Below are 26,325 nucleotides of genomic sequence, written 5' to 3'. Positions count from 1 at the left end.
TCGAGGGAGGTTACGTTAAGAAATGTAGGGCCAAGCATAATTAACTCGGCACTCAGCCACGAAAATGCTTGTGATGTGTTCATGCAGAACTTTCAAACGGGGTGTAAATCTCTAAACCCAGAAAAGGTTGTTTCCTTTACAGCCAGACAATAAGTGTCCGCGAAGTTTTAATCTTATCCTCTTCAAACGAATTACGTACGTAGTAGTCGGGATATCTGTTTGACTTCCACGGCTATTGGAAGTTGAAGATCATTTAATTGACATTTTTCTAGCATGGAGGTAGGAACAACTAACTTTATGTGCAGATGTTGTCAGAATAAAAGTTCCACTTGAGTCAAATTAAATGCTTCAAAGTTGTTCAGGAAGTACTAACATTCATGAAATATATACAACAAGAGTATCAATGGGCTGTCAGCGGAGATAATAAAGTGTTAAATATAGTAGTACGGCCAAAGTGCATGCTCCATGAGCTCTTATAGCTATGTATCATGTATAGTTCAGTACGACTCGGTAGACACGGCATCTGTCAATAATCAAAGTGAATAAATCTTGCATGCAAGGTCTTTGTAAAACTGTTGAAAACAGTTATAATCATAACCCGCTATGTGACATCAGCCATCCTAGGTGTCTCCTTGCGGTTGTGCTGGGATATCATTTTTACAAAATGTCACAATTTATGCGAACATGGAAGCCTTCAGAGAAAACGTTCCACAACTCTAAAAATTGCCTTCGACTGATCTACAGATGTTTATGCGTGAGAGAGAGAGAGAGAGAGAGAGAGATAGAGACAGAGAGAGCAGAGACAGAGACAGAGAGACAGAGACAGAGACAGAGACAGGGACAGAGAGATACTAACGTACTCTCTCGTCTGACATGCCCTTCAAGGAGCGACTTTTGGGCATACAATGTATTTGTATGACAGTCAAATCATGCGATTTAATGAAAACATTATTATCAGCATTCTAAAAAAGGTTTGAGTCTTGGTAAGACTAGCGCTGTAGGCTAGTCCTTGACGCTCATTGATTTAAATGAATTTTGGCCAATTGACTGAATTAACTAACACAGTAAGCGAAGCTTGTCTCCCTCATGACAAACTTCATAAACGAATACCATACAAATTTTGGTAGGCTGTGCCTTTTGAGAATGGTTACAATGTCGGCTTAAGGGTTTTTTGTCGTGGCCTAAGTGTTGGCCGCGATTCTGTAGTCCTTACGTCGAGAAAAAGTTGAATGGATTATTTAAGTGTACAAATAAAGCCACTTTGCCACTACGATCTGGTATTTAAAGCTTTCTTGTGATATTGGGGATGTCTTGAATAGGAAGTGTGCATTGGTGAAAGAACCAGAATACACGGAACAAGCCGGGATTTTCATCAATCATGACACTGTTAGTGTATTAGGACCTGAAAACAAGCTTAAGAGGAGGATGCTATGCAGGGAGGGCCACTATGAATCAAATATTGGTTTATGGAATGTCATTTATGCACCAATAAAGAGAATACGACATTGCTTTGTCGGGATGGCTTGGGCAGCTACACGCCCTTTCAGAAACATTTTCAGAGAATTTCTCTGTACAGTTTTCGTTACATAGTCTGTTTCCTTTATTTCTAAAACAGAGGTAGATTTTACAACGAGTGAAAGGAATGTACAGGCAAGAATTTATTTTCTTATAATATTATATTGAGTTTCACACATTTCTATGTATGGCAAAAGGTTTGTCCAAGCGTTTAGCGTCCATTCTGTATTATAATACTTTTCGCGCCTTTAGTGTTAAGAGAAAACAAAACAGGCCAATGAAGTCATTGGTTATATTTTTAGCTTTCATGCGCCTGCCATGACAGACCACTGGGGAAAACCATGACATCACTGCCAATTAATGCTCAAACTTGGAATGTTCGTACAATGATCGGACTACAGACATGCACGTCCATCAGAGGGGGGAGCAATTAGAGTCAACTGGTTTGAATGAACATAAACTTGTCAAAAAGACCACATGAATTTTTGTGCTTTTGCCCAAAAATGGTTTTATGCAAAAAGTATCAAAACACGTTCGTTCAGACACTCCCTTTCAGTCTCCTCATACACGGTTAGTGTTTTACATGACGAAGAGTTATATTCAACTTTACAAATGTGTATATCATAGATATATAAATATATATATTTCACTATACATTTTGTTTTTTGGGTTTTTTTTGTTTTTGTTTTTTTGTGTTTTTTTTGTATTTTATTTTACATATTTTCTACTTATTCGTAATGTATTTTTTGTAGTTGTTCTTATTTACTTAGTTAATTACTTAGCACTTTCAAGTCTACTTTTACACGATTGTTTTTTTGGTTTTTTTTTTTTTTTTTTTTTTTTTTTAAGTGATGAAGAGTTATATTCAACTTTACATATATGTATATCATATTTAAATATATATATTTTATATACGTTTTTTTTTTTCTCTCTCTCTTATCGTTTTCTTTTTTACGCATTTCTACTTACTCGTAATGTATCTATTTAGTTATATATTTATTTATGTAGTTGTTCTTTTATTCACTTAGTTACTTTGTTACAATTAGGTTACTTTGCAATCCACTACTTTCATGTACACTACCCTCGATATACTTTTTTCTTCTTCGTTTCCTTGCTTTAACATCAAATGGCTTTGGGAACGGACTAGACTAGCATTTGCTATTTTCCGTTTCCATTTACCCTTTATCACAGCACAACTCAGATGTACATTCATCATTGAATTGTAATATTATTATGATTAAGGGTAATAAAGATTATTATTATTACACGTTGGCCTAGGTGGTCCGACTAAAGTACCCCATGCTATTCTACTGAATAAGACTTTGTGACCACACGTGGTCAGTAAGCACGTGTAGTCATATCGTGATACCCCAAGCAAACCTTGCAAAGCCGGAATACAAGTGCAAATACGCGTTGCAGTGACAAACACAACAGTGTATTATGGGTGAGTAATTTCATTATGAAGTGATAATTCATCTCGCTGAGTACTGTCAGGGCATATCTGTTCCTATATTCACTTCTTGGCGTACGTGCTGCCGGCAATATCTGCAGACCTACGCCCCTACAGACTGGTTTCCCTGCTATCGTGCGTTGATCTAGAATAGCCGCGTCAATTAGGTTGAAAAGATCAGATATACAAAACTAGTAGAATATGAAAATGTTTATCACGTCAAGCACATCAGAGGTGTCCCGTTGCAATAAGACCTTCCAGTTCTGTTACAATGATATTACGAATACGGTTTGATCTCGCTAATACTAAAAGCACTCCGAGTGCGAATTCTCGACAATCAACGACGCAGTACATACATGTTGTCTGAAAGCTATGATATTGGCAAATATTTTGCTCCGGACCGTATTTAATTAGGGGCAAAGCCTACCGGCTGGGCCCCTATTGCTTTTACTGGAGTTCAATATTCTTCTTCTGGTTCTTCCGCTCTTTTTTTGTCGACCTAGAACTCAAACACCGCTTACCGCAAACTTCTGAAACTTGCAGGGCTAATAGGTACCTATGAGATCTCGTGCACCTGGGTATACAAATTTCGATTGGTCACGTGACCTGGCGGCCATATTGGATTTTCCAAAAACCTAAAAATGGCTTTTCCAGAATACCCAGGGGTCTAGTCGATTTGAAATTTTTTGTATAGCAAGCATGGCCTAAGGTCTTAAGAATTTGCCAATAAAATCGCATGCGGTCACGTGACCTTGGCCGCCATATTGGATTTTTGAAAAATATCAATTTAATCTTTAAAAATCTTCTTCTCCAGAACCAAAACACCGATTCACTAAAATTTAATATGTAACATCTTAAGTGTGATCTCTTCAAGTTTGCGAAAGGCGTTTTGATCGGTCATGTGGTTTGGCCGCCATATTGGATTTTAGGAAAATCATGATTTAATCTTTAAAAATTTTCTTCTCCACAACAACACACCGATTGAGCTGAAATTTTATGTGTAATATCTTAAGTGTGATCTCTTTCAAGTTTGCGAAAGGCGTTTGGATCGGTCACGTGGTCTGGCCGCCATATTGGATTTTAGGAAAATCGTGATTTACTCTTTAAAAATCTTCTTCTCCAGAACCAACACACCGATTCGACTGAAATTTGACATGTAACATCTTAAGTGTGATCGTTTTCAAGTTTGCGAAAGGCGTTTTGATCGGTCACGTGGTTTGGCCGCCATATTGGATTTTGAGAAAAATCATGAATTAATCTTTAAAAATTTTCTTCTCCACAACCAACACACTGATTGAGCTGAAATTTTATGTATAACATCTTAAGTGTGATCTCTTTTAAGTTTGCGAAAGGCGTTTTGATCGGTCACGTGGTTTGGCCGCCATATTGGATTTTGCGAAAATCGTGATTTAATCTTTAAAAATCTTCTTCTCCAGAACCGACACACCGATTCGACTGAAATTTTATATGTAACATCTTAAGTGTGATCTCTCTCAAGTTTGTGAAAGGCATTTGGATTGGTCACGTGGTTTGGCCGCCATATTGGATTTTAGGAAAATCATGATTTAATCTATAAAAATTTTCTTCTCTACAACAAACACACGATTGAGCTGAAATTTTATGTGTAACATCTTAAGTGTGATCTCTTTCAAGTTTGCGAAAGGCGTTTGGATCGGTCACGTGGTTTGGCCGCCATATTGGATTTTCCGTAAAATATTAAATTCCAAGTGAAACGTACAGTAACTATTAGATGATGTTCAAAATCCTACTTTTTGAAGCTCGAATTTTGCACATAATATCATTAGTGCAAGATTTTTCAACCATGTTAACCGCTTGGGCCCCGCCAACGCTGCTTGCAGCTTTAATTAGGGGCCCAAGCCTACCGGCTGGGCCCCTATTGGTTTTATAGGAGTTCAATATTTAGGGGCCCAAGCCTACCGGCTGGGCCCCTATTGGTTTTATAGGAGTTCAATATTTAGGGGCCCAAGCCTACCGGCTGGGCCCCTATTGGTTTTATAGGAGTTCAATATTCTTCTTTCTTCTTCTTCCTCTTCCGCTCTTTTTTTGTCGACCTAGAACTCAACCACCGCTTACCGCAAACTTCTGAAACTTGCAGGGCTAATAGGTACCTATGAGATCTCGTGCACCTGGGTATACAAATTTCGATTGGTCACGTGACCTGGCGGCCATATTGGATTTTCCAAAAACCTAAAAATGGCTTCTCCAGAAGACCCAGGGGTCTAGTCGATTTGAAATTTTTTGTATAGCAAGCATGGCCTAAGGTCTTTAAAATTTGCCAATAAAATCGCATGCGGTCACGTGACCTTGGCCGCCATATTGGATTTTGCAAAAATCGTGATTTATTCTTTAAAAATCTTCTTCTCCAGAACCAAAACACCGATTCGACTGAAATTTCACATGTACATCTTAAGTGTGATCTCTTTCAAGTTTGCGAAAGGCGTTTTGATCGGTCACGTGGTTTGGCCGCCATATTGGATTTTGCAAAAATCGTGATTTAATCTTCAAAAATCTTCTTCTCCAGAACGAACACACCGATTCAACTGAAATTTGACATGTAGCATCTTAAGTGTGATCTCTTTCAAGTTTGCGAAGGCGTTTTAATCGGTCACGTGGTCTGGCCGCCTATTGGATTTTTGCGAAAATCCTCATTTAATCTTTAAAAATCTTCTTCTCCTGAACCACACACCGATTCGACTGAAATTTGACATATAACATCTTAAGTGTGATCTCTTTCAAGTTTGCGGAAGGCGTTTTGATCGGTCACGTGGTCTGGCCGCCATATGGATTTTGCGAAAATCGTGATTTAATCTTCAAAAATCTTCTTCTCCAGAACCAACAACCGATTCGACTAAAATTTCACATGTAACATCTTAAGTGTGATCTCTTTCAAGTTTGCGAAAGGCGTTTTGATCGGTCTTGTGGTTTGGCCGCCATATTGGATTTTGCGAAAATCGGTGATTTAATCTTTAAAAAAGAACCAACTCACCGATTCTACTGAAATTTGATATGTAACATCTTAAGTGTGATCTCTTTCCAGTTTGCAAAAGGCGTTTTGATCGGTCACGTGGTCTGGCTGCCATATTGGATTTTGCGAAAATCGTGATTTAATCTTCAAAAATCTTCTCTCCAGAACCAACACACCGATTCTACTGAAATTTGATATGTAACATCTTAAGTGTGATCTCTTTCCAGTTTGCGAAAGGCGTTTTGATCGGTCACGTGGTTTGGCCGCCATATTGGATTTTGTGAAAATCGTGATTAAATCCTTAAAATCTTCTTCTCCAGAAGCAACAAACCGATTCGACTGAAATTTGACATGTAACATAAAAAGTGTGATCTCTTTCAAGTTTGTGAAAGGCGTTTTGATCGGTCACGTGGTTTGGCCGCCATATTGGATTTTCCGTAATATATTAAATTCCAAGTGAAACGTACAGTAACTATTAGATGATGTCTAAAATCCTACTTTTGCAAGCTCGAATTTTGCACATAATATCATTAGTGCAAGAATGTTCAACCATGTTATCCGCTTGGGCCCCGCCAACGCTGCTTGCAGCTTTAATCTTCTTCTTTTCGTTCTTCCGCTCTTTTTTTGGCGACCTAGAACTCAAACACCGCTTACCGCAAACTTCTGAAACTTGCAGGGCTAATAGGTACCTATAAGATCTCGTGCACCTGGGTATACAAATTTCGATTGGTCACGTGACCTGGCGGCCATATTGGATTTCCAAAAACCTAAAAATGGCTTCTCCAGAAGACCCAGGGGTCTAGTCGATTTGAAATTTTTTGTATAGCAAGCATGGCCTAAGGTCTTCAGAATTTGCCAATAAAATCGCATGCGGTCACGTGACCTTGGCCGCCATATTGGATTTTTGAAAAATACCCATTTAATCTTTAAAAATCTTCTTCTCCAGAACCAAAACACCGATTCGACTGAAATTTCACATGTAACATCTTAAGTGTTATCTCTTTCAAGTTTGCGAAAGGCGTTTTGATCAGTCACGTGGTTTGGCCGCCATATTGGATTTTGAGAAAATCGTGATTTAATCTTCAAAAATCTTCTTCTCCAGAACCAACACACTGATTCGACTGAAATTTGACATGTAACATCTTAAGTGTGATCTCTTTCAAGTTTGCGAAAGGCGTTTTGATTGGTCACGTGGTCTGGCCGCCATATTGGATTTTTGCGAAAATCGTGATTTAATCTTTAAAAATCTTCTTCTCCAGAACTAACACACCGATACGACTGAAATTTCACATGTTACATCTTAAGTGTGATCTCTTTCAAGTTTGCGAAAGGCGTTTTGATCGGTCACGTGGTCTGGCCGCCATATTGGATTTTTGCGAAAATCGTAATATAATCTTTAAAAATCTTCTTCTCCAGAACCAACACACCGATTCGACTGAAATTTGACATGTAACATCTTAAGTGTGATCTCTTTCAAGTTTGCGAAAGGCGTTTGATCGGTCATGTGGTCTGGCCGCCATATTAGATTTTTGCGAAAATCGTGATTTAATCTTTAAAAATCTTCTTCTCCAGAACCAACACACCGATTCAACTGAAATTTGACATGTAACATCTTAAGTGCGATCGCTTTCAAATTTGCGAAAGGCGTTTTGATCAGTCATGTGGTTTGGCCGCCATATTGGATTTTAGGAAAATCATGAATTAATATTTAAAAATTTTCTTCTCCACAACCAACACACCGATTCAACTGAAATTTGACATGTAACATCTTAAGTGTGATCTCTTTCAAGTTTGCAAAAGGCGTTTGGATCGGTCACGTGGTTTGGCTGCCATATTGGATTTTTCGAAAATCGTGATTTAATCTTTAAAAATCTTCTTCTCCCAAACAAACACTGATTTGACAGAAATTTTCATATACCATCTTAAGTGTGATGTGATTTTAAGTTTGCGAAATGCGTTTTGATCGGTCACGTGGTTTGGCCGCCATATTGGATTTTCCGTAAAATATTAAATTTCAAGTGAAACGTAAAGTAACTATTAGATGATGTTCAAAATCCTACTATTTGAAGCTCAAATGTTGCATATAATATCATTAGTGCAGGATATTTCAACCATGTTAACCGCTTGGGCCCCGCCAACGCTGCTTGCAGCTTTAATCTTCTTTTCTTCTTCTTCTTCTTCTTCTTCCGCTCTTTTTTTGTCGACCTAGAACTCAATCACCGCTTACCGCAAACTTCTGAAACTTGCAGGGCTAATAGGTACCTATGAGATCTCATGCACCTGGGTATAGAAATTTCGAATAGTCGCGCGACCTGGCGGCCATATTGGATTTGCGAAAAATACCGACTTAATTTAAAAATCTTCTTCTCCAGAACCAACATACAGATTTAGCTGAAATTTTACTCATGTCATCCTTAGATTGATCTCTTTCAAGTTTGCGAAAGACGTTTGGATCGGTCACGTGATTTGGCCGCCATCTTGGATTTTATGAAAATCGCAATTTAATCATTAAAAATCTTCTTCTCCAGAACAAACACACCGATTTAACTGAAATTTTACTCATCTCATCCTCAGAGTGATCTCTTTTAAGTTTGCGAAAGACATTTGGATTGGTCACATGATTTGGCCGCCATCTTGGATTTTATGCGCATATCTAATTCTGAGCCAGCCAATAGAGCTAAAGGTCTGATTTTTGGTATATAGGGATAACTTAGCAATACAATTTTTTTGACAAAATGTCACGTGACCTCGATGACCTTTGACCTTGAATATACGTATATGTCCATAACTCAGTAACCACAAGTGCTACACCCTTCATATTTGGTATGATGGGAGACCTTATGACACCACATCCTGTACCTCATTAATTATGCGCATATCTAATTCTGAGCCAGCCAATAGAGCGAGAGGTCTGATTTTTGGTATATAGGCATAACTTAGCATTACAATTTTTTTGACAAAATGTCACGTGACCTCGATAACCTTTGACCTTGAAAATACGTATATGTCCATAACTCAGTAACCACAAGTGCTACACCCTTCATATTTGGTATGATGGGAGACCTTATGACACCATATCCTGTACCTCATTAATTATGCGCATATGTAATTCTGAGCCAGCCAATAGAGCTAAAGGTCTGATTTTTGGTATATAGGGATAACTTAGGAATACAATTTTTTTGACAAAATGTCACATGACCTCGATGACCTTTGACCTTGAAAATACGTATATGTCCATAACTCAGTAACCACAAGTGCTACAGCCTTCATATTTGGTATGATGGGAGACCTTATGACACCACATCCTGTACCTCATTAATTATGCGCATATGTAATTCTGAGCCAGCCAATAGAGCTAAAGGTCTGATTTTTGGTATATAGGGATAACTTAGCAATACAATTTTTTTGACAAAAGTCACATGACCTCGATGACCTTTGACCTTGAAAATACGTATAATTCAATAACTCAGTAACCACAAGTGCTACAGCCTCATATTTGGTATGATGGGAGACCTTATGACACCACATCCTGTACCTCATTAATTATGCGCATATCTAATTCTGAGCCAGCCAATAGAGCTAGAGGTCTGATTTTTGGTATATAGGGATAACTTAGCAAGACAATTTTTTTTGATATAATGTCACATGACCTCGATAACCTTTGACCTTGAATATACGTATAAATCAATAACTCAGTAACCACAAGTGCTACACCCTTCATATTTGGTATGATGGGAGACCTTATGACACCACATCCTGTACCTCATTAATTATGCGCATATGTAATTCTGAGCCAGCCAATAGAGCTAAAGGTCTGATTTTTGGTATATAGGGATAACTTAGCAATACAATTTTTTTGACAAAATGTCACATGACCTCGATGACCTTTGACCTTGAAAATACGTATATGTCCATAACTCAGTAACCACAAGTGCTACACCCTTCATATTTGGTATGATGGGAGACCTTATGACACCACATCCTGTACCTCATTAATTATGCGCATATCAATTCTGAGCTAGCCAATAGAGCTAGAGGTCTGATTTTTGGTATATAGGGATAACTAAGCTTTACAATTTTTTGACAAAATGTCACGTGACCTCGATGACCTTTGCCCTTAAATATAGTATATATGTCCATAACTCAGTAACCACAAGTGCTACATCCTTCATATTTCGCCGCCATATTGGATTTTACGTAGAATATGCAATTCCCACTGACACGTACAGTAACTATGAGATGATGTTCAAAATCATACTTTTCCAAGATCGAATTTTGCACATAATATCATTAGTGCAAGATCTTTCAACCATGTTATCCGCTTGGGCCCCGCCAACGCTGCTTGCAGCTTTAATCTTCTTCTTCTTCTTCTTCTTCTTCTTCCGCTCTTTTTTTGTCGACCTAGAACTCAATCACCGCTTACCGCAAACTTCTGAAACTTGCAGGGCTAATAGGTACCTATGAGATCTCGTGCACCTGGGTATACAAATTTCGAATAGTCGCGCGACCTGGCGGCCATATTGGATTTGCGAAAAATACCGACTTAATTTTAAAAATCTTCTTCTCCAGAACCAACATACAGATTTAGCTGAAATTTTACTCATGTCATCCTTAGAGTGATCTCTTTCAAGTTTGCGAAAGACGTTTGGATCGGTCACGTGATTTGGCCGCCATCTTGGATTTATGAAAATCGCAATTTAATCATTAAAAATCTTCTTCTCCAGAACAAACACACCGATTTAACTGAAATTTTACTCATCTCATCCTCAGAGTGATCTCTTTTAAGTTTGCGAAAGACATTTGGATTGGTCACATGATTTGGCCGCCATCTTGGATTTTATGCGCATATCTAATTCTGAGCCAGCCAATAGAGCTAAAGGTCTGATTTTTGGTATATAGGGATAACTTAGCAATACAATTTTTTTGACAAAATGTCACGTGACCTCGATGACCTTTGACCTTGAATATACGTATATGTCCATAACTCAGTAACCACAAGTGCTACACCCTTCATATTTGGTATGATGGGAGACCTTATGACACCACATCCTGTACCTCATTAATTATGCGCATATGTAATTCTGAGCCAGCCAATAGAGCTAGAGGTCTGATTATTGGTATATAGGGATAACTTAGCATAGACAATTTTTTTGACATAATGTCACGTCACCTCGATAACCTTTGACCTTGAATATACGTATATATCAATAACTCAGTAACCACAAGTGCTACAGCCTTCATATTTGGTATGATGGGAGACCTTATGACACCACATCCTGTACCTCATTAATTATGTGCATATCTAATTTTGAGCCAGCCAATAGAGCTAAAGGTCTGATTTTTGTATATAGGCATAACTTAGCATTACAATTTTTTGACAAAATGTCACATGACCTCGATGACCTTTGACCTTGAATATACGTATATGTCCATAACTCAGTAACCACAAGTGCTACACCCTTCATATTTGGTATGATGGGAGACCTTATGACACCACATCCTGTACCTCATTAATTATGCGCATATGTAATTCTGAGCCAGCCAATAGAGCTAGAGGTCTGATTTTTGGTATATAGGGATAACTTAGCAATACAATTTTTTTGACAAAATGTCACATGACCTCGATGACCTTTGACCTTGAAAATACGTATATGTCCATAACTCAGTAACCACAAGTGCTACACCCTTCATATTTGGTATGATGGGAGACCTTATGACACCACATCCTGTACCTCATTAATTATGCGCATATCTAATTCTGAGCTAGCCAATAGAGCTAGAGGTCTGATTTTTGGTATATAGGGATAACTAAGCTTTACAATTTTTTTGACAAAATGTCATGTGACCTCGATGACCTTTGCCCTTAAATATGAGTATATGTCCATAACTCAGTAACCACAAGTGCTACATCCTTCATATTTCGCCGCCATATTGGATTTTACGTAGAATATGCAATTCCCACTGACATGTACAGTAACTATGAGATGATGTTCAAAATCATACTTTTCCAAGATCGAATTTTGCACATAATATCATTAGTGCAAGATCTTTCAACCATGTTATCCGCTTGGGCCCCGCCAACGCTGCTTGCAGCTTTAATTATCATTGTTAACATAAGGATTCTGTGACAGTAAATTTGAATAACCCTGAAGATTACTTTTTACTTTCTCCTGTACAAAAGATTTAGAAGGAAGAATCCAAGGATGAGAAATTGTCTTGCCCTACTGTAATTATACAATCGCCAACCTAAGACCCCCTGTACTATTTCAATGATCTATGCATTTACTTTCCTCTCAAAATCCCAAAATCCGGCAGGGGCTGGTTTCAAGAGGATTTCAACGGGCATAGTTCTGCTCTGCCTGTTCGCTAGCGTGAATGCAGTGTACTTCACATCAATGGAAGAGTGCAAAACTCATTGTAACGGCGGAACGTGTTATGATCATGGCCAAGTAATCAGTCTGTCAAGGCGTTATCAATGTCACGGCATGAGAGAGACAGAAGATAATGCATACAACGTAACGAACGACAAGGAAGAACAAAAGACCACTGTTAGTACTCCTACTATGACTCCAACTACTATGCGTGAAACTTCTCTACCTGTCGAACTGCCCAATACTAATGGATATTACAAAGTAGCTGAGAATGGTGAGTTCCCTCATGTGCCTTTGTTAACTCAATTTTCAGGACGTTGTAATGTAAGAATATAAAGCATCTAAAGAAACTGGAATCTTTATAAGACTTTATTTTCGGGGAGCACTTTCATTTTGCCTCTTTAGACCACATCGTGATCACCTACCAGTAACACACTGTAACTTTCTCACAGATTTCATACAAGTCCCAGTTTCAACGATTTGGATTGCCGTTATTACATTCTTCGTAATAATAATCGTCGTATTGGTTCTTTTGATTGCAATCCTGTATGTTCTATGGAAGCTGAAGATGAATATACCGATACAAATGGAGCAGCTTTTCAAAAGTGAGTAATTGTTGACATCTTTTAATGTCATATTTATCAGAAGAGAAATTCCACTACTACCAAACTTGAGTAGAACTGGATGACATTGTTTATCATATTTGACGATCATATGCTGACCCTTGAACAACAAAATTATAGAAAGATGTTTACTTATTCCACAGGCTTAGACAACATTTGTGACAATGGTTTATCAAAATGAAAGTCTACATCGAAAAGTATGGTGGTTTTGAGTGTATAAATTCCTATCCATTTTCATTCGGCTTACGTCGCTATTTGTACTCCTAATACTGTTCTGACAAGTAGTCCGACATTGTGAAAGAACACGATTGGAATTAATTTTGGATAATTGGATCGTGAAGTAATGTCGGTTTAATCAGCAAATGTAAGCTCATCTGCTTTTCTTTTTAAGTTATGTACTTTTTGTTATAAGTAATTTGTATAATTGCAACATTCAGCAATAGGGCACCTAACATGTTTGAGAAATTTGAAAAATATGTTTATCCAATTATCCCAATTTAGTTCAATCGTGTCAAAGTAAGTTTCCTACGTACCACTAAATAAATGCATTTTGTGAAACGGTGAGGTCAGAGGTCACTATCCTCTAGTAGTAATACAGAATAATAATCTATACTTTTGTGAATGCGCGGTTCGCTTTAAACTCATACTGATGGGTTGCCTTTCATCTGCTCTGAGCATAAGGCTAGTTTCCATAAATTTAAACGTAATCACTAGTTGAGGAATAATTCTTTTGCAAAAAGCGTGTCACTAAAAGTAATAATCTTCCGCGTTTTTTATTTCTTCAAGGACGAAATGGAAATTTAGTTGAACAAAATGGTGCGATAAAAAGAAGCGCAAGTGGACAGTCTATGGATGTCATCGTCGCTCATCCTGAGGGCGGACTGAGCGAGCACGATGTAAGCAATGCTACTCGAGTTTGACGGGCAGATAGACAGACAGACAATATTATTTATTAGGTTTTAGGATACCAATATGAATTCAAGTTTCTGCAGAAAACGGTGAAGTTTACAATCACAAAATTTTTACTCGTGTGAGCGTTATATGCTAATGTTCAAAACTGACGCACTGTCATTAGGTAAATGGATATTCCGTCGGTATCGACTGTACAGGGTTAAATGGCCGATGTCATCTACCGGCATTGTGCGTGTGTACCTCTCCTATCATAAAAATGCAAAAGATGGTAAAGCGAATCTTACGATTTATTGAAAACATCATTGAAGGTCAAGGTCCTTTTTACATACTGTGATATACTTTGCGAAATGCTTTTAGGTATGACAAGAATATCTCCGTTTTGAAATAATTCAGAACAATAATGACATTTCTTGTTTAAGGTATATCCATGGTTCATACGCAGGACAGTCCTAGCCACTGTTCGACGTCACGGTAATCCTTAAAATAGCACCACAGTGTAGTATCTAGCACCACAGTGTAGTATCTAGCACCACAGTGTAGTATCTAGCACCACAGTGTAGTTGTAGCACCACAGTGTATTGTCTAGCATCTGTTTTGTCTATCACCAAAATCAGTAATTTTATCATATTTGAAGGGGAACTTGATTGGGAGTTAATTTATACCATGTTTGTTAAACTAACTGTAAGCAGCACTCCCCATGAGTTTCAATGAAAAATTGCTATTCTTTTAGCCATTGCCCTACTGTGTAAAAAATAAAACCTCCCAATTTGTAAGCTCTGGTCTTTTTCTTTTTTATATATTTGTCAAAGACATTGGAAACTTGAACACTATTGTCTAGTTGTCTATTTTCAATTTGTGAAAGTTGTGTCACAGTGGATTAATATGTAACAACCACGGCGTGGAGTCGTGATTTGTCCATCATCGTCCAAACAAGCATTTTTTGAAACAAAGAATGGCCCGATGTTTAAGTCATACGATATTCTGTGTGAAAAAATATTCATCTATGCATAAATGCAAAATTCGGAAGGAATATTACAGTTTTCAGCTATTAAGACTTAATCTGAAATACATCAAAAAGGAAGGATAGAAAGATATTCATTATGTCAATTTATTTGGAAAACGCAAGGTTTCGCTGAAAATTTTCACAGGCTTTGACCTATACCTGAAACCCAGTACCTTTTAATGTATGAATTTAATATCGGTGAAAATGCATATTACTTTGTATGTCATCTTTTTTTTAGTGGTATTTTCAATGTTTTAAAGTTAACCACGGGGAGACAACTTCATTTACAAATGTAGACTTTCTGACTGTAGAATGCTAACTTTTAAAAGTAACGGCAAAATGCACAGGTAGTTTGATTCATCTCTGTATAACCGCAGCTGTTGAGATCTGTCCCAATATATCATGCTTTTTTCAATAAAGATAAAAAAGCATCGGGAACAAGATAAAAAGAGCATAATCGTGATGATATCGATGCAACTGTGGTTTTTATTAGATAATAACTATAAATATTACCGGGTAATGCACGATTAATAATTAACATATGGGATAAACATTAGTATCATATGTCTGTTTTCATGAAATGGTTCATGTGGTATCTTCGACATGCGGTTGTTCAGTTGCATTGCTGATTTGTTACATTTCTAACATTTACTGTATTTTCTTTGAATGTTGCACACAAATCATGTCCTCGCTAAGACTGGAACTGTTTATTTTTTTTCCGTATTTTGAACTTCATGTTTTCTTTGTCTGTGTTTATATTTTGTTATATTGTTTATCGGTTCTACATATCATAACCATTGTAAAATGCCCGGTTAAATCGCGAAATCCGTACCATGTCTGTGTGTCTACATCTACACAGATGTCATCGAAACCAATCACAGCATGGCAGCTTGACTATCCGATGATGCAATTAATTACCCAAAAGCGTTTTGATTGATGTTGTATTATCCGGGAGATAAACCTTAAATATGTTATTCAAACTGTTTAATTCCGGAGCATCTAGCAATTACTTCCTTCACCGGATATCCTTAGACACTTAACGCTATTTCGATGTTTGCACGCTTTCAAAGACCATGGTGTCTTTAGAGGAGCACAGGAAGCCAACACAATATATATCAGTAAGGTGATTCTGAGTCGGAAGAAACGCCGACACATCCTGACCTTAGGGTCACACACAGAGTATATGGCTGGAACTGACCGTTCACTGTTTGCCACCAGCTGGCATGGTTTTGTGACTTAAAAAAAGAACGATAACTTCAGATCTAGCCTAACTGGAAAATAATTCCACTGGGAGTATATCTAGTCCAGGGGATGCTTCGGCGCTTAATTTTTTCCCTGTATTGTACAGATAATTCTCATAAATTCAGGTGTTTACGCCATAGGTTATCATGAGAGCAGTGGGTGTTAGATATGGATCACCCTTTAGACAAGGGGTTGAAATCTATGTCTGACTCTGTCTCGATCTCTATCTTTATCTTTTTTCTTTCATGACTGTCTCATCGATGTACCATGGTGACATATACCACACTAAGACATGTGCTTCAAAGAATGTGATAATTAGATTACGCTGAAGTCTAAATCAAACACTCTACTTGTCGTATCAGGCGATGTTTTAGTGGGTTGTAAACAACATCAAAGCCTAAAGATTATTCTGTCCATGTTTTCTGTTTATGAAATCTTGCATCTGATTTGCAGTGATTTGTATGTCTGTGAGCCCTTCCGAACCCAAGCTTTAGTTACTTTAAAATGGCGCCTGCCTCACACGTACATTTTAATTAACATCCAAGGTTATTAATCTGTGCCAAGATTAAACTCTCTCTACTCTAGTCTTATAAGATGACTTAGAGAGTGTCAGTCAAGGTTTTATGGCGGGCGCGGAGCTAAAGCCTGCCTACATAAATTATGCTTACATAGGGACATAAAACCTGGAATAAAAAGGTTTGATGTTTGATGAATTTCACTTCTCAGGGCCAATGATAACAGCTCATGTTGTGACACGTGACGAATTTTTGCTATTTACATATAGTGTATGTATGTATGTATGTATGTATGTATGTATGTATGTACCGTGCAAATGACATCTAATTACAAATTCCGTATAGTACGGTCGATAATATGCTAAATGTAGTCAGTTTTGTCATTGATTGTCAAATTGTCATCACTGCATGAACAATTACATGAGTAGTAACGTCAAATTGCCTGTGGCGTGACATATATTGCTGGAATAATTGTAAAACAAACTTCTCAAATAACTGTTCAATGAGCTGTGTAAATATTATCTACATGATTAACCTCATTCAGAAAGATTGTTAAATTCACTAGTCAGCATTGCCGTTACCCTGTCACTATCTTTGAATCGCCTGATTTCAGATTCTTTGATTGTGCCGGCAGTCGTCCATTAGCACCACTGTAGACACTTTGTTGCCGTTTTGAGTGGTTGCAAGTTTGTTCCCACAACTCTTCATGCGTGAGAATATGCTTACAATGCTCAGACGATTCGAGGACGGTGACCTCTGAACAATATGAAGCGGACGCCTCCCCACCCGTATCACAGGCACCACCGTAGTTGATAGTGCTTTTTATAGTGTGCTACTACACTAAAAGCACTATCAACTACGATGGTGCCTGTGACCCGTATTCGTAACACTAAGCTCGTGCGTTGGAATGTCCCGTCACGGGGTGACCGTCCCGAGACACTGAATATTCTTGTATTGTTCTGACTTAGTTAAAGGTATACTGTCACCTGTTGCAATTTTGCAGCAGTTACCATGGAAAGAGACAATCTAACCAATCACAGATTTTAAGCGGGTGGCCGCTTTTTAAGAACAGCGCCCTCACATGGGTATTTTAAATACCAAGGAACGCCCCTTTGACCATATATGGGCATATTTAGATTACAGGTGACCGTATACCTTTAATAGCAGGTTAGCTTTTACGTTTCCGGTATCGGCACCCCGGGTCGGCACCTCCTCGATCCCCGTTACCATCTGGTAAAGTGCTCTTCTCTGCGGGTCTAATCGCAGTCCTGCATGTTTAGTTTGTCACTGAACTTACAGTACGTTTATATTCGGAAAGGTTCTTCACTCAGAAACTCTGCTCATTCGGGTAAGGAGACGAGGTTATTGTTGTTGACATTCTATGAAAAATATTATGTCTCGCATCTCGCACACGATGCACGCTCGTCAAAGCCTCTCTTTGATGCCTGAACTAGCCTGACATGGCAGGTTTGGTCGCGGAGTCCACGTGGCAGTTTCTGTGTGTGTCAGCTAAGACAAAACAAAACCAGCATGCATTATAGACTATTACGTCTGTATTGGGAAGCACATTTAAGTTTGTTCTTATATTGCGTGATGATTACAGATTGTTCCCACATTTTATAGGTATTATTTGCTTTACTACACGCTCCTAGTAAAACATTTAAATCTTGTGAAGGCTTACAGTTTTTTACTTGGCACAACTCAGGATGCTCTGTTACATGTAACCCTCCTTTCTACTTTATGACACAGCTCATGCAAACCACGAACACCATACAGAGCTATGAGCTGGCGGTTTTACCCACACAACATGAAATGTGTCGCCTTAGGTCTGATTTTATATGCGGTTGCTTATCTTTCACCCGCCACTACCCATCCTACTCCCGTTAATGGCTGTTCAAGTGACTGTGAAAAATGCACGGATTTCGGACAAGATATCTATCCTCGCTTTCGATGTGTCAAAAAAATGTCTACGACCAACGCAAAAGACGACATGGTTACTCCAAAACCGACTAAAAACCCAACCCCTGAACCAACTCCAAAATCAAAGGCCGTGGATGCTGGTAAGCGTTACATGTATATGTGCACAATCGAGTTTCAAACTCTTTCGTTAAAACGAAAAGAGCGGTATAGACTTCCAACGCAAGTGCAACAATTGATTCGTGCTTGAGGCATAAGCTGCTCACACGTCTGACGCAATACTTGCAAGCAATTTATACAGTCATGTCTGACATATACTCGGGGAATATATTTCATGACATGGTATACCTAACCGTACTTACTTAAGCTCTCTCGTTTTTCAGAGCGTTTGCAATCGACCAATCAACTGTCGATATATCTTCATATTGGCCAGTACATCTTACAAACCATAGTCATAGTTTTACTATTACTGGTGCTATATCGGAAGAGAAGACATCCAAAGAATAGGCTAGGTTTGTAGATGTAATTTAACATCCACTCGATTATATTACAAAATAACTTCCAATTATCGGTTCACATACGCTCTCATAAATGCCATCGATAGATGGGTACGTTGCTGAAGTCACAGTTACCACTAATTTTAAGCAAAATCAAGATTTTGGGAAAGTAACGAAAGAATTGTGGATGTTATTTCACCATTGTCGGCGCTGCGTCTAAGAAGAGGTTTTGTTTTATAGTCGACAGCAGAACTTCTCTATCAAATATTCGATGAAAGTGAAAGTATTTCTTTGTCGCCGTGTAAAATCAATTGTTGATGTAGAAGTGGCGGAAACAACGGCACGCACACTTTACTGTGTAAATTGTACACTGGAACTGTTCTGCAGTTTGATAGCTGTAAGTAGTAAATACGATAAGATAATGTTTCTTTACGAATGAGCGATGATATCACGTCCTGTATGATTTTTGACCATGTCTATCACAAAGTTCAACCTGCTTTTCATTGCAGATGCCATGTTCAACCATGGTAACAACAATGCTGAGCGCAGACGAGAGGCAATTGTGCAATACTCGCCACATACGGGAAGAACTTCTACAGAATACCCGGAACAAGGTAAATTTATCATCACAGAAACGTCATTGATGTTTTACGTATGTGCATGGGATAAGTGCGAATGTCTTAAAACAGAATTATCTACCACGGTACTGATGTACGACATCAATTGAACGACAGCTATATTTAATATCTTGTTAAACTTTCCTCCCTGTAGGAACAGCGCTTGGAACAGAACGGTGTAGTCAACGAAACGGAGATCACTCAAGAGATGAAACAGCCAAAAGCATTGACTGCACTGATCAAAAGATGAGACATCCTGACAGTTTCCAGACCCGCGTTTGATGTGTAATTAGGGAGCCTTCAGTAATTACAGGGGGTGGCCCGGGGGATGGGAGAGGGTCACTCTTTAGAAAACTGTCCAAGGAGGAGGATCACTTTTTATAAACATACCTTGGGGAGGGTCACTTTTAACAGAAGCCGATTTTACGGCAAAAACTTCGATTGTCCTTGTGATATTTCCTACATAGGAAATCACCGACGAAATACACCAATCTTTTAAAAACGTACACATTATCCACAAGTTTCACAAGCAAAGAAGATGCAGTGGTATCCTACATTAAACACCTTGAAAAGTTAAAACTGATGAAAGACAAGAGAAAAAACATATGGGACAGTTGGCAAAGTGTATATCAATTATCAAACGTCTATAAATGCACAAATATTGTTAGTTTTATATTGGAAAAAAATTGTTCATAGTTCTCTCATAGACTACCATGTATAGTGAATCAACATTTTCGATGAAATACAAAAATCTAATTTCTTGTACACAAATGCACCTTTTAATTCCCAATTCAAGCAAAGTACATTTAAATATATTATCAAAATGTATATAAATGTACAGATATAGCTTGTTTTGTGGGGGAAAGTTGTCAATAGTTTGCCTGATAGACTCCATGTATTATGATTCGATATTTTTGGATGAAGCACTGTATCAGCCACATCTTGCCTTCTTATAGTTGCACAAAATATGGTGACCCTCCCGCAAAATGTATGAAATATCATGTCCCTTCAAAGATGCTTGCATGATAAATTGCGACCTTCCCTCCAAAAACGCCAGCAACACGACTGGAACTAATTCGGGATAATTGGATGGTGAAGTAATGCCTATTTAATCTGCAAATGTAAGCTGAACTGCTTTTTCTTTGTAAGTTACACACTTGTTTTTATAAGTAATTTATAATATTGCAACATTCAGCCATGGGGCACCTAACATTTTTGAGAAATTTGAAAAATATGAAGATCGTTTTATCCCAAATTAGTTCCAATCGTCTTCAGCCCCCCCCCCCCCCGGCAATTTCTGTCCCAAACTTACATAACAATGAAACCAATTGTTATATAACTTAGCTGATACTGTTTCAGTTATTCCTGGAGAGAATACTGCAGTGGTTGGAGAGGGTCAAGTTTTAGAATGGCGGACAAGGGGAGGGTCACATTTTAGACAGTAGGATAGGGGAGGGTCACATTTTACGGTACAGGTGTGGGCAGAATTCCCCCGGCCCACCCCCTTTTAAGGCTCCCTTAGAGATAGTTGTACCCTTCCCTGCTGGAATTTTTTACTTTCTCACTTAAAGTTGTAATCTATATTCGAACATTGTCTAATGGTCTAATCCGGGGTTAATCAGTCAATGTGCCGATGCATGATATTAAGATTTTACTGATGTAATGTTAAAGAAATGGGAGAAATTTGCTAGCAAATCATTTCACTACTTAGCTGTACATGTTAACATCATTATTTTAATACCTCTTTTCTATCGAAATTGATATTAACTGCAAAATTTTCCATTAATGATAGACTTTAAAATGCCTTTAATAAAGAATAAATAATGCTGTCAATATGTTCATTATGATTTCTTCTGGCGTCAGCCAAAATACGTTTTCACGTAAAACTGACACTACCTCTGAGTCAATAATGCATACGAATTTAAGATATCGATAAACATAGCAGTTACTCGTGCCAAGTTCATACTCTGTCGTGCATCAGCTCTATTCATTCCTTGAATGACCAATTAAAATCACTTTTGTCACAATTTCTCATATATGAAACTCATTCCATAAAAAACTCAACCGATTTTTCGAAATGTAAATATACTATCCTACAAAATGCAAGCAAAATCAAAATTTCGAGGGGAAATAAAGTGTTCGCGACTGCCCTACCTATGTCTTTCCCTCCCACTAGTTCCACCTTCCCCGTACTCATAATGAAATCACCCTGCTGGCTCGCTCTCTCTCTCCGTACAAAAGTTCCCAGCCACCCTCTCCATGCTCTACATGTCGCATTCCAAATAAGGGAACTCACGAAAACAAAAGACATTGCTCACTGCCGGAAAGCTGGGTCTTTACCACGGAACTCAGTGAGCAGAAGAACAGAAGACTTGATTTCCAGCACACTGATGATGAAACAATTCCTGACAGCCCGTCCCCACCCTACTATTGAAGTTATCGTTATCGAACACTTCTTTCACGAAAACTGTTTTCTACCACTTAAAAGGGGATCAGATCAGCACAAGTTGCCTTAGTATGATCCACGTTACCATTTTGAGAAACACCCTACAATTCTTTTCTACACTTGGCAAGATTGGGTCACTCACAAGTGAAAAGGGTCGTCTCGGACGGATACAGTGAATGGTGGTGATTTTCACATGCTATCGTTGCAACAAATGTACATAGCTGTTATACTGTGAGGACATGCAGAAAGCACGGCCGTCTTCCCCGTCTCAATTACTCTCAGCCCGCCCGTTGTAAATCGAAAACTTACTAAAGCAGGCTGGTAGTTTTGATGATATACCGAAGTGTCACGGACTGATCTCGTACAGGATTATGATGGTTGGCACCAACTCGTGCCTGCCATGTCAGGCTACTGAGCCCATGCATTTCTTGTAGGAGAGGTCACACTGCTTGTAATCCCTCGCCCGCTCCGTGTTTAATTACAGTGTAGACTTTTATACCAAGGCTGCATTCACAAATCCTTGGGAGGAATGAAGGGAAGGGGTGAAAGTTCTTAGAGTTATAGAGGGGAATTTCAAGGATGGGATCTTAAAATACTTTGGTTCCCTATCTCTTTACATTTCAAGATTCCACAGCTTGGTAAATAATTCAATAAAAATGAATATCATAGTTATGTCATCTGATGCCTCTAATATTAATAATAAGCAAATTATGGAAACATTTTATAACTGTTACATTTCATACTCTTATTTTGAAAATCTAAAGTGGTGAAGTTTTATAAGGAAACCGACAAGTAGACCTTGAAAGATACAACTGTAGATATTTTTATCAATATTTTTGTTCAAATTATCAACTACAACTCTCTCTACAGCATGCTGACATACTCTACATATTACTTGTCAACAAAGCCTGTATGTGAATATAATATCGTTGTTATGAAAAATACACAGTACATTTACACAGATTATGTTGTCAAGTTTAATACTGGACAGTTGAATATGGTACGGGGAAATAATAGATTGCTGTATACACAAATAGCCAACAACATTAAAAAGAAAAAATATTAAAATGTTTTGTTTGATATTATTGGCTTAACAAATGAAATGTTTTGCAATGTAATAGAGTGAAGAATTTTAATATTCTTATATAGGGGGGTGGAATTTAACGTTTTGAGGATATTGAGGGGGATCTAATAAGTAAAAAAGATTTAAACACGATTCCCTCAGCCTAACTACCAATGCAGTTTTGTGAACGCAGCTGAAGGGCAAGTAAAGGGTGTGTCAAAGTTTGTATTGCCGTTGTGAGGAACGCTTTAGGTAAGCTGAATGGGCATTTTGTAGGATGCTATACAGTAATTTTTGAATTTAACAGGCATTTTTTGTCATCTGTAATGAGAGATTCATAAGCATTTTATTCGTAATTGTACATGTTGTTGTGGCCAGGCATTCATCATAAATATATGGGTGTTAAAACCAAAATTGAAGTTTTCAGTGTTCAAGCTTAACTACACCAGTGGAAATAGACCTAAAACTGGGACGAAAATCATGTGTACAGATAGGGGCATTGATTGGAAATGTGTACGAGACAGTGTGTGCCTATGCCTCAGGACTGAAGGGGTTACGTGGGTAGATACAAGACAGTGCTGTGTGTCTCTGGAGGGGTAACAAGTAGAGACATTAACAGTGCTGTATGTCTATGAGTGGATTGGTAACGGTTATATATTAGGCAGTGTTGTTTGTCTGTGAGTTGATCGGGTAACTGTAGGTATTCGAAGCCATCATTATTTACGGCCGGGGGGGGGGGGATTGGACGAATCTCAGGGGTGTCACTCAAAAATTTGAAAGCTACATGGGGTGCTCAAAATATGGAGATAAAAAAGGGGGTTACTGAAGTTTTGGTGCGAAATGAATTGAAACACCTCTCAGATTGCACCATTTCACACTAATTTTTCAAATATTCGATGCGAGAGGGTGACATCCCCTCTCGTGCTCTCCTCCTTTTGGTGTTCTAACAGTTTTACTTCCTGAATATACAATTTGAAAACACCTCTCAGATTGCACCAGACTGCACGATTGCACACATCAATTTCTCAAAATTTTCCACGCAAGAGAAGGGACACCCTCCCTCTGACACCACTTTCCCCTCAGCCTTTCGCATGCTCTCCCCCTGTAATTTCAATTTCTGCCCTGTCAGATATTCTAGTGAAAACCCTGTCATGATACCCATCAGCATGAGATTTTATATCTATATTTATATCTATATTTTGTGACTTTAATTTCGTTTTGTTGGTTTCACCTTTTTCAAACGCCATGAGATAACCAATTATAATCTAGCACACTAGGATTTGAAAGGTCTTTACTACTGCCGCTTTTGTAAATTTTGCCAGTACATGTATTGATATTTAACTGTTCTGAGTGTGGGGGTCTGTCAAAATTTCTGAGGGGGAGAGAGAGGGAGGGGGTACTCAAATTCATCACAGTTGGCAAGGGGTACTCAAATTTCAGAGTTTCAGATGGAATTCCTTCGAACCCCCCACCCCCCACCCCACCCCCGCTCCCCTAGAAGTTTCATCCTGCGTTATTATCATTTGTTGTCAAAGGTAAATTGACAACTCCGGTTACAATTGCACGAAATCGACTAGTTGAGGGTCTCGTGACCGGTGCATTAATCGCATGCTCGCTCAGTTGACCGAGTCAATGTAGACAGTACAAGCCTAACTTACGCGGACGTCAGAATCATAAATTATCGCTTTGGTTTTATTTATGAAAGGAAGCCAATGACACTTACCTTCCGGACAAATTGTTATTTCAAAAGCTTGTCTAACTGACAGAACCCCAATATCGGGACTAAGGCTATCAAAGTATCACAGCTTGGCCTAAATAACTTGACCTTTTAACCCAGGTTTAAGTCTAGTTTTCAACGGTTCGTCTCTTTTGTCAATTTTAGTTCCAGCACAACGTCAGTGGGTTCCGTCGATTTTTTTGTGTATTAAAATTGATATCAGTAATCTGGCAGTGAAAATTGTGACACGTCTAGACGTGTCACAACTTTCACCTTCAGATCTGAAGGCATGCCTCATCAACGGAATAAATACTAAGAAGGGGATTTCCCCTGGTATTAAAGGGGACTTTTACTTGCATCGACTGCTGGGTCGAGTATTCATCTTATTGGGATAAATCGGCCTCGAGCTCTGTGTAAAAAATGTGGGCTGCACGAATGCATATATAGAAAGTGTTGTAGAGACTGTGACACGTGTACAGGTTACATTAACAATGTCACACATCTTTAATCTCCCTCCCACTCAGTTGATGGCAATTCTTTCCAATGTATGACACACTGACTTTAGTCCACATGAAATGTTGGACATTGGCTATTGACAAAGGTTGAGACGACCCAAACTAGCCAAAATTAGCCAAACCACCATAAACCACCATAAACGACCCATATCATCAAGTAAACGACCTAAAACAAACATTCTAGGTATTCAGGGATACAATAAAACTCCACCTTCTGGAGAAACCGTCGACAGAATTGCGGGCAGCCATGTTGTTGGTACTATCAATTACCAAGTTGTGGGGCTCATTTCGATGACACAACTGAAAACGAAAATAACTTCAGCATCGTAACTGGGCTCACCGCTCATGTATGTATGTATGTATGTATGTATGTATGTATGTATGTATGTATGTGTGTGTATATGCATGCATGCATGTATATGTGTATGTATGTATGTATGTATGTATGTATGTGTGTGTGTCTCCACATATAAATGTAGACATGCATGTTTCCTGTAATATGCCCTTGTATCAATATGGCCATGTGAGGGCGCTGTTTTTTTAAAGCGACCACCCACTTAATCTGTTATTTGCTAGATCTTCAACTTTCCATGGTAACCTGCATGCACGCATATATATGTTTGTGTGCATGCATGCATGCATGCACATATATGCAGGTATGTGTATGTACATGTATGGAACCAGGGCCACGGCACATGTTATCTTAATATTTGGTTTGTAGAATTTATTCAAATAAATTAATGTTGGTATCAAAAAAAATGTGAATGAGCTGTAAAAATGTAATAAACTAAAAACTTTGATCTCATTCCTTGGTAAGCCACTAAACACGACAACGGGGAAATTCCCTGTGCTACACTTTACGTTGTAAAAGCAGTAACAATCTTGCACAGCGCCCTCTATTGAAGAAACAAACCGAACCCCTTAACTCGTTGATGG

At 38.4% G+C, this 26,325-nt stretch overlaps 2 protein-coding genes and 1 long non-coding RNA gene across 4 annotated transcripts in view; 2 read left to right on the top strand and 1 right to left on the bottom strand.

Annotated features, from left to right (window-relative positions):
* The window catches only part of LOC139144240 (uncharacterized), a 71,238-nt gene that overhangs the window by 15,087 nt on the left and 29,826 nt on the right, over positions 1 to 26,325 (bottom strand). The gene's annotated exons all lie outside the window — the stretch shown is intronic.
* LOC139144235 (uncharacterized) lies at positions 2,407 to 16,579 on the top strand. The gene is made up of 4 exons (XM_070714903.1): positions 2,407 to 2,959; positions 12,267 to 12,596; positions 12,775 to 12,927; positions 13,732 to 16,579. Exons 1-4 carry the CDS (start codon positions 2,956 to 2,958, stop codon positions 13,863 to 13,865), a joined length of 621 nt encoding a protein of 206 aa, XP_070571004.1. The 5' UTR covers positions 2,407 to 2,955; the 3' UTR covers positions 13,866 to 16,579.
* On the top strand, positions 17,788 to 21,481 carry LOC139144234 (uncharacterized). 2 transcript variants are annotated; one of them, XM_070714902.1, is made up of 5 exons: positions 17,788 to 17,965; positions 18,367 to 18,677; positions 18,918 to 19,046; positions 19,541 to 19,645; positions 19,803 to 21,481. In XM_070714902.1, the coding sequence occupies exons 2-5, from the start codon at positions 18,398 to 18,400 to the stop codon at positions 19,928 to 19,930; spliced, it is 642 nt and encodes a 213-aa protein (XP_070571003.1). In that variant the 5' UTR covers positions 17,788 to 17,965; positions 18,367 to 18,397; the 3' UTR covers positions 19,931 to 21,481. The 2 variants fall into 2 exon arrangements, with proteins under 2 accessions (XP_070571003.1, XP_070571002.1); XM_070714901.1 differs by lacking the exon at positions 17,788 to 17,965 and having other exon boundaries at positions 18,322 to 18,677.

The sequence above is a fragment of the Ptychodera flava genome, chromosome 11, assembly GCF_041260155.1.
Source record: "Ptychodera flava strain L36383 chromosome 11, AS_Pfla_20210202, whole genome shotgun sequence".
Classification (NCBI taxonomy): Eukaryota; Metazoa; Hemichordata; class Enteropneusta; family Ptychoderidae; genus Ptychodera; species Ptychodera flava.
The sequence above is the reverse complement of the archived record's forward strand: the minus strand, read 5'-3'. Positions and strand labels throughout refer to the sequence as shown.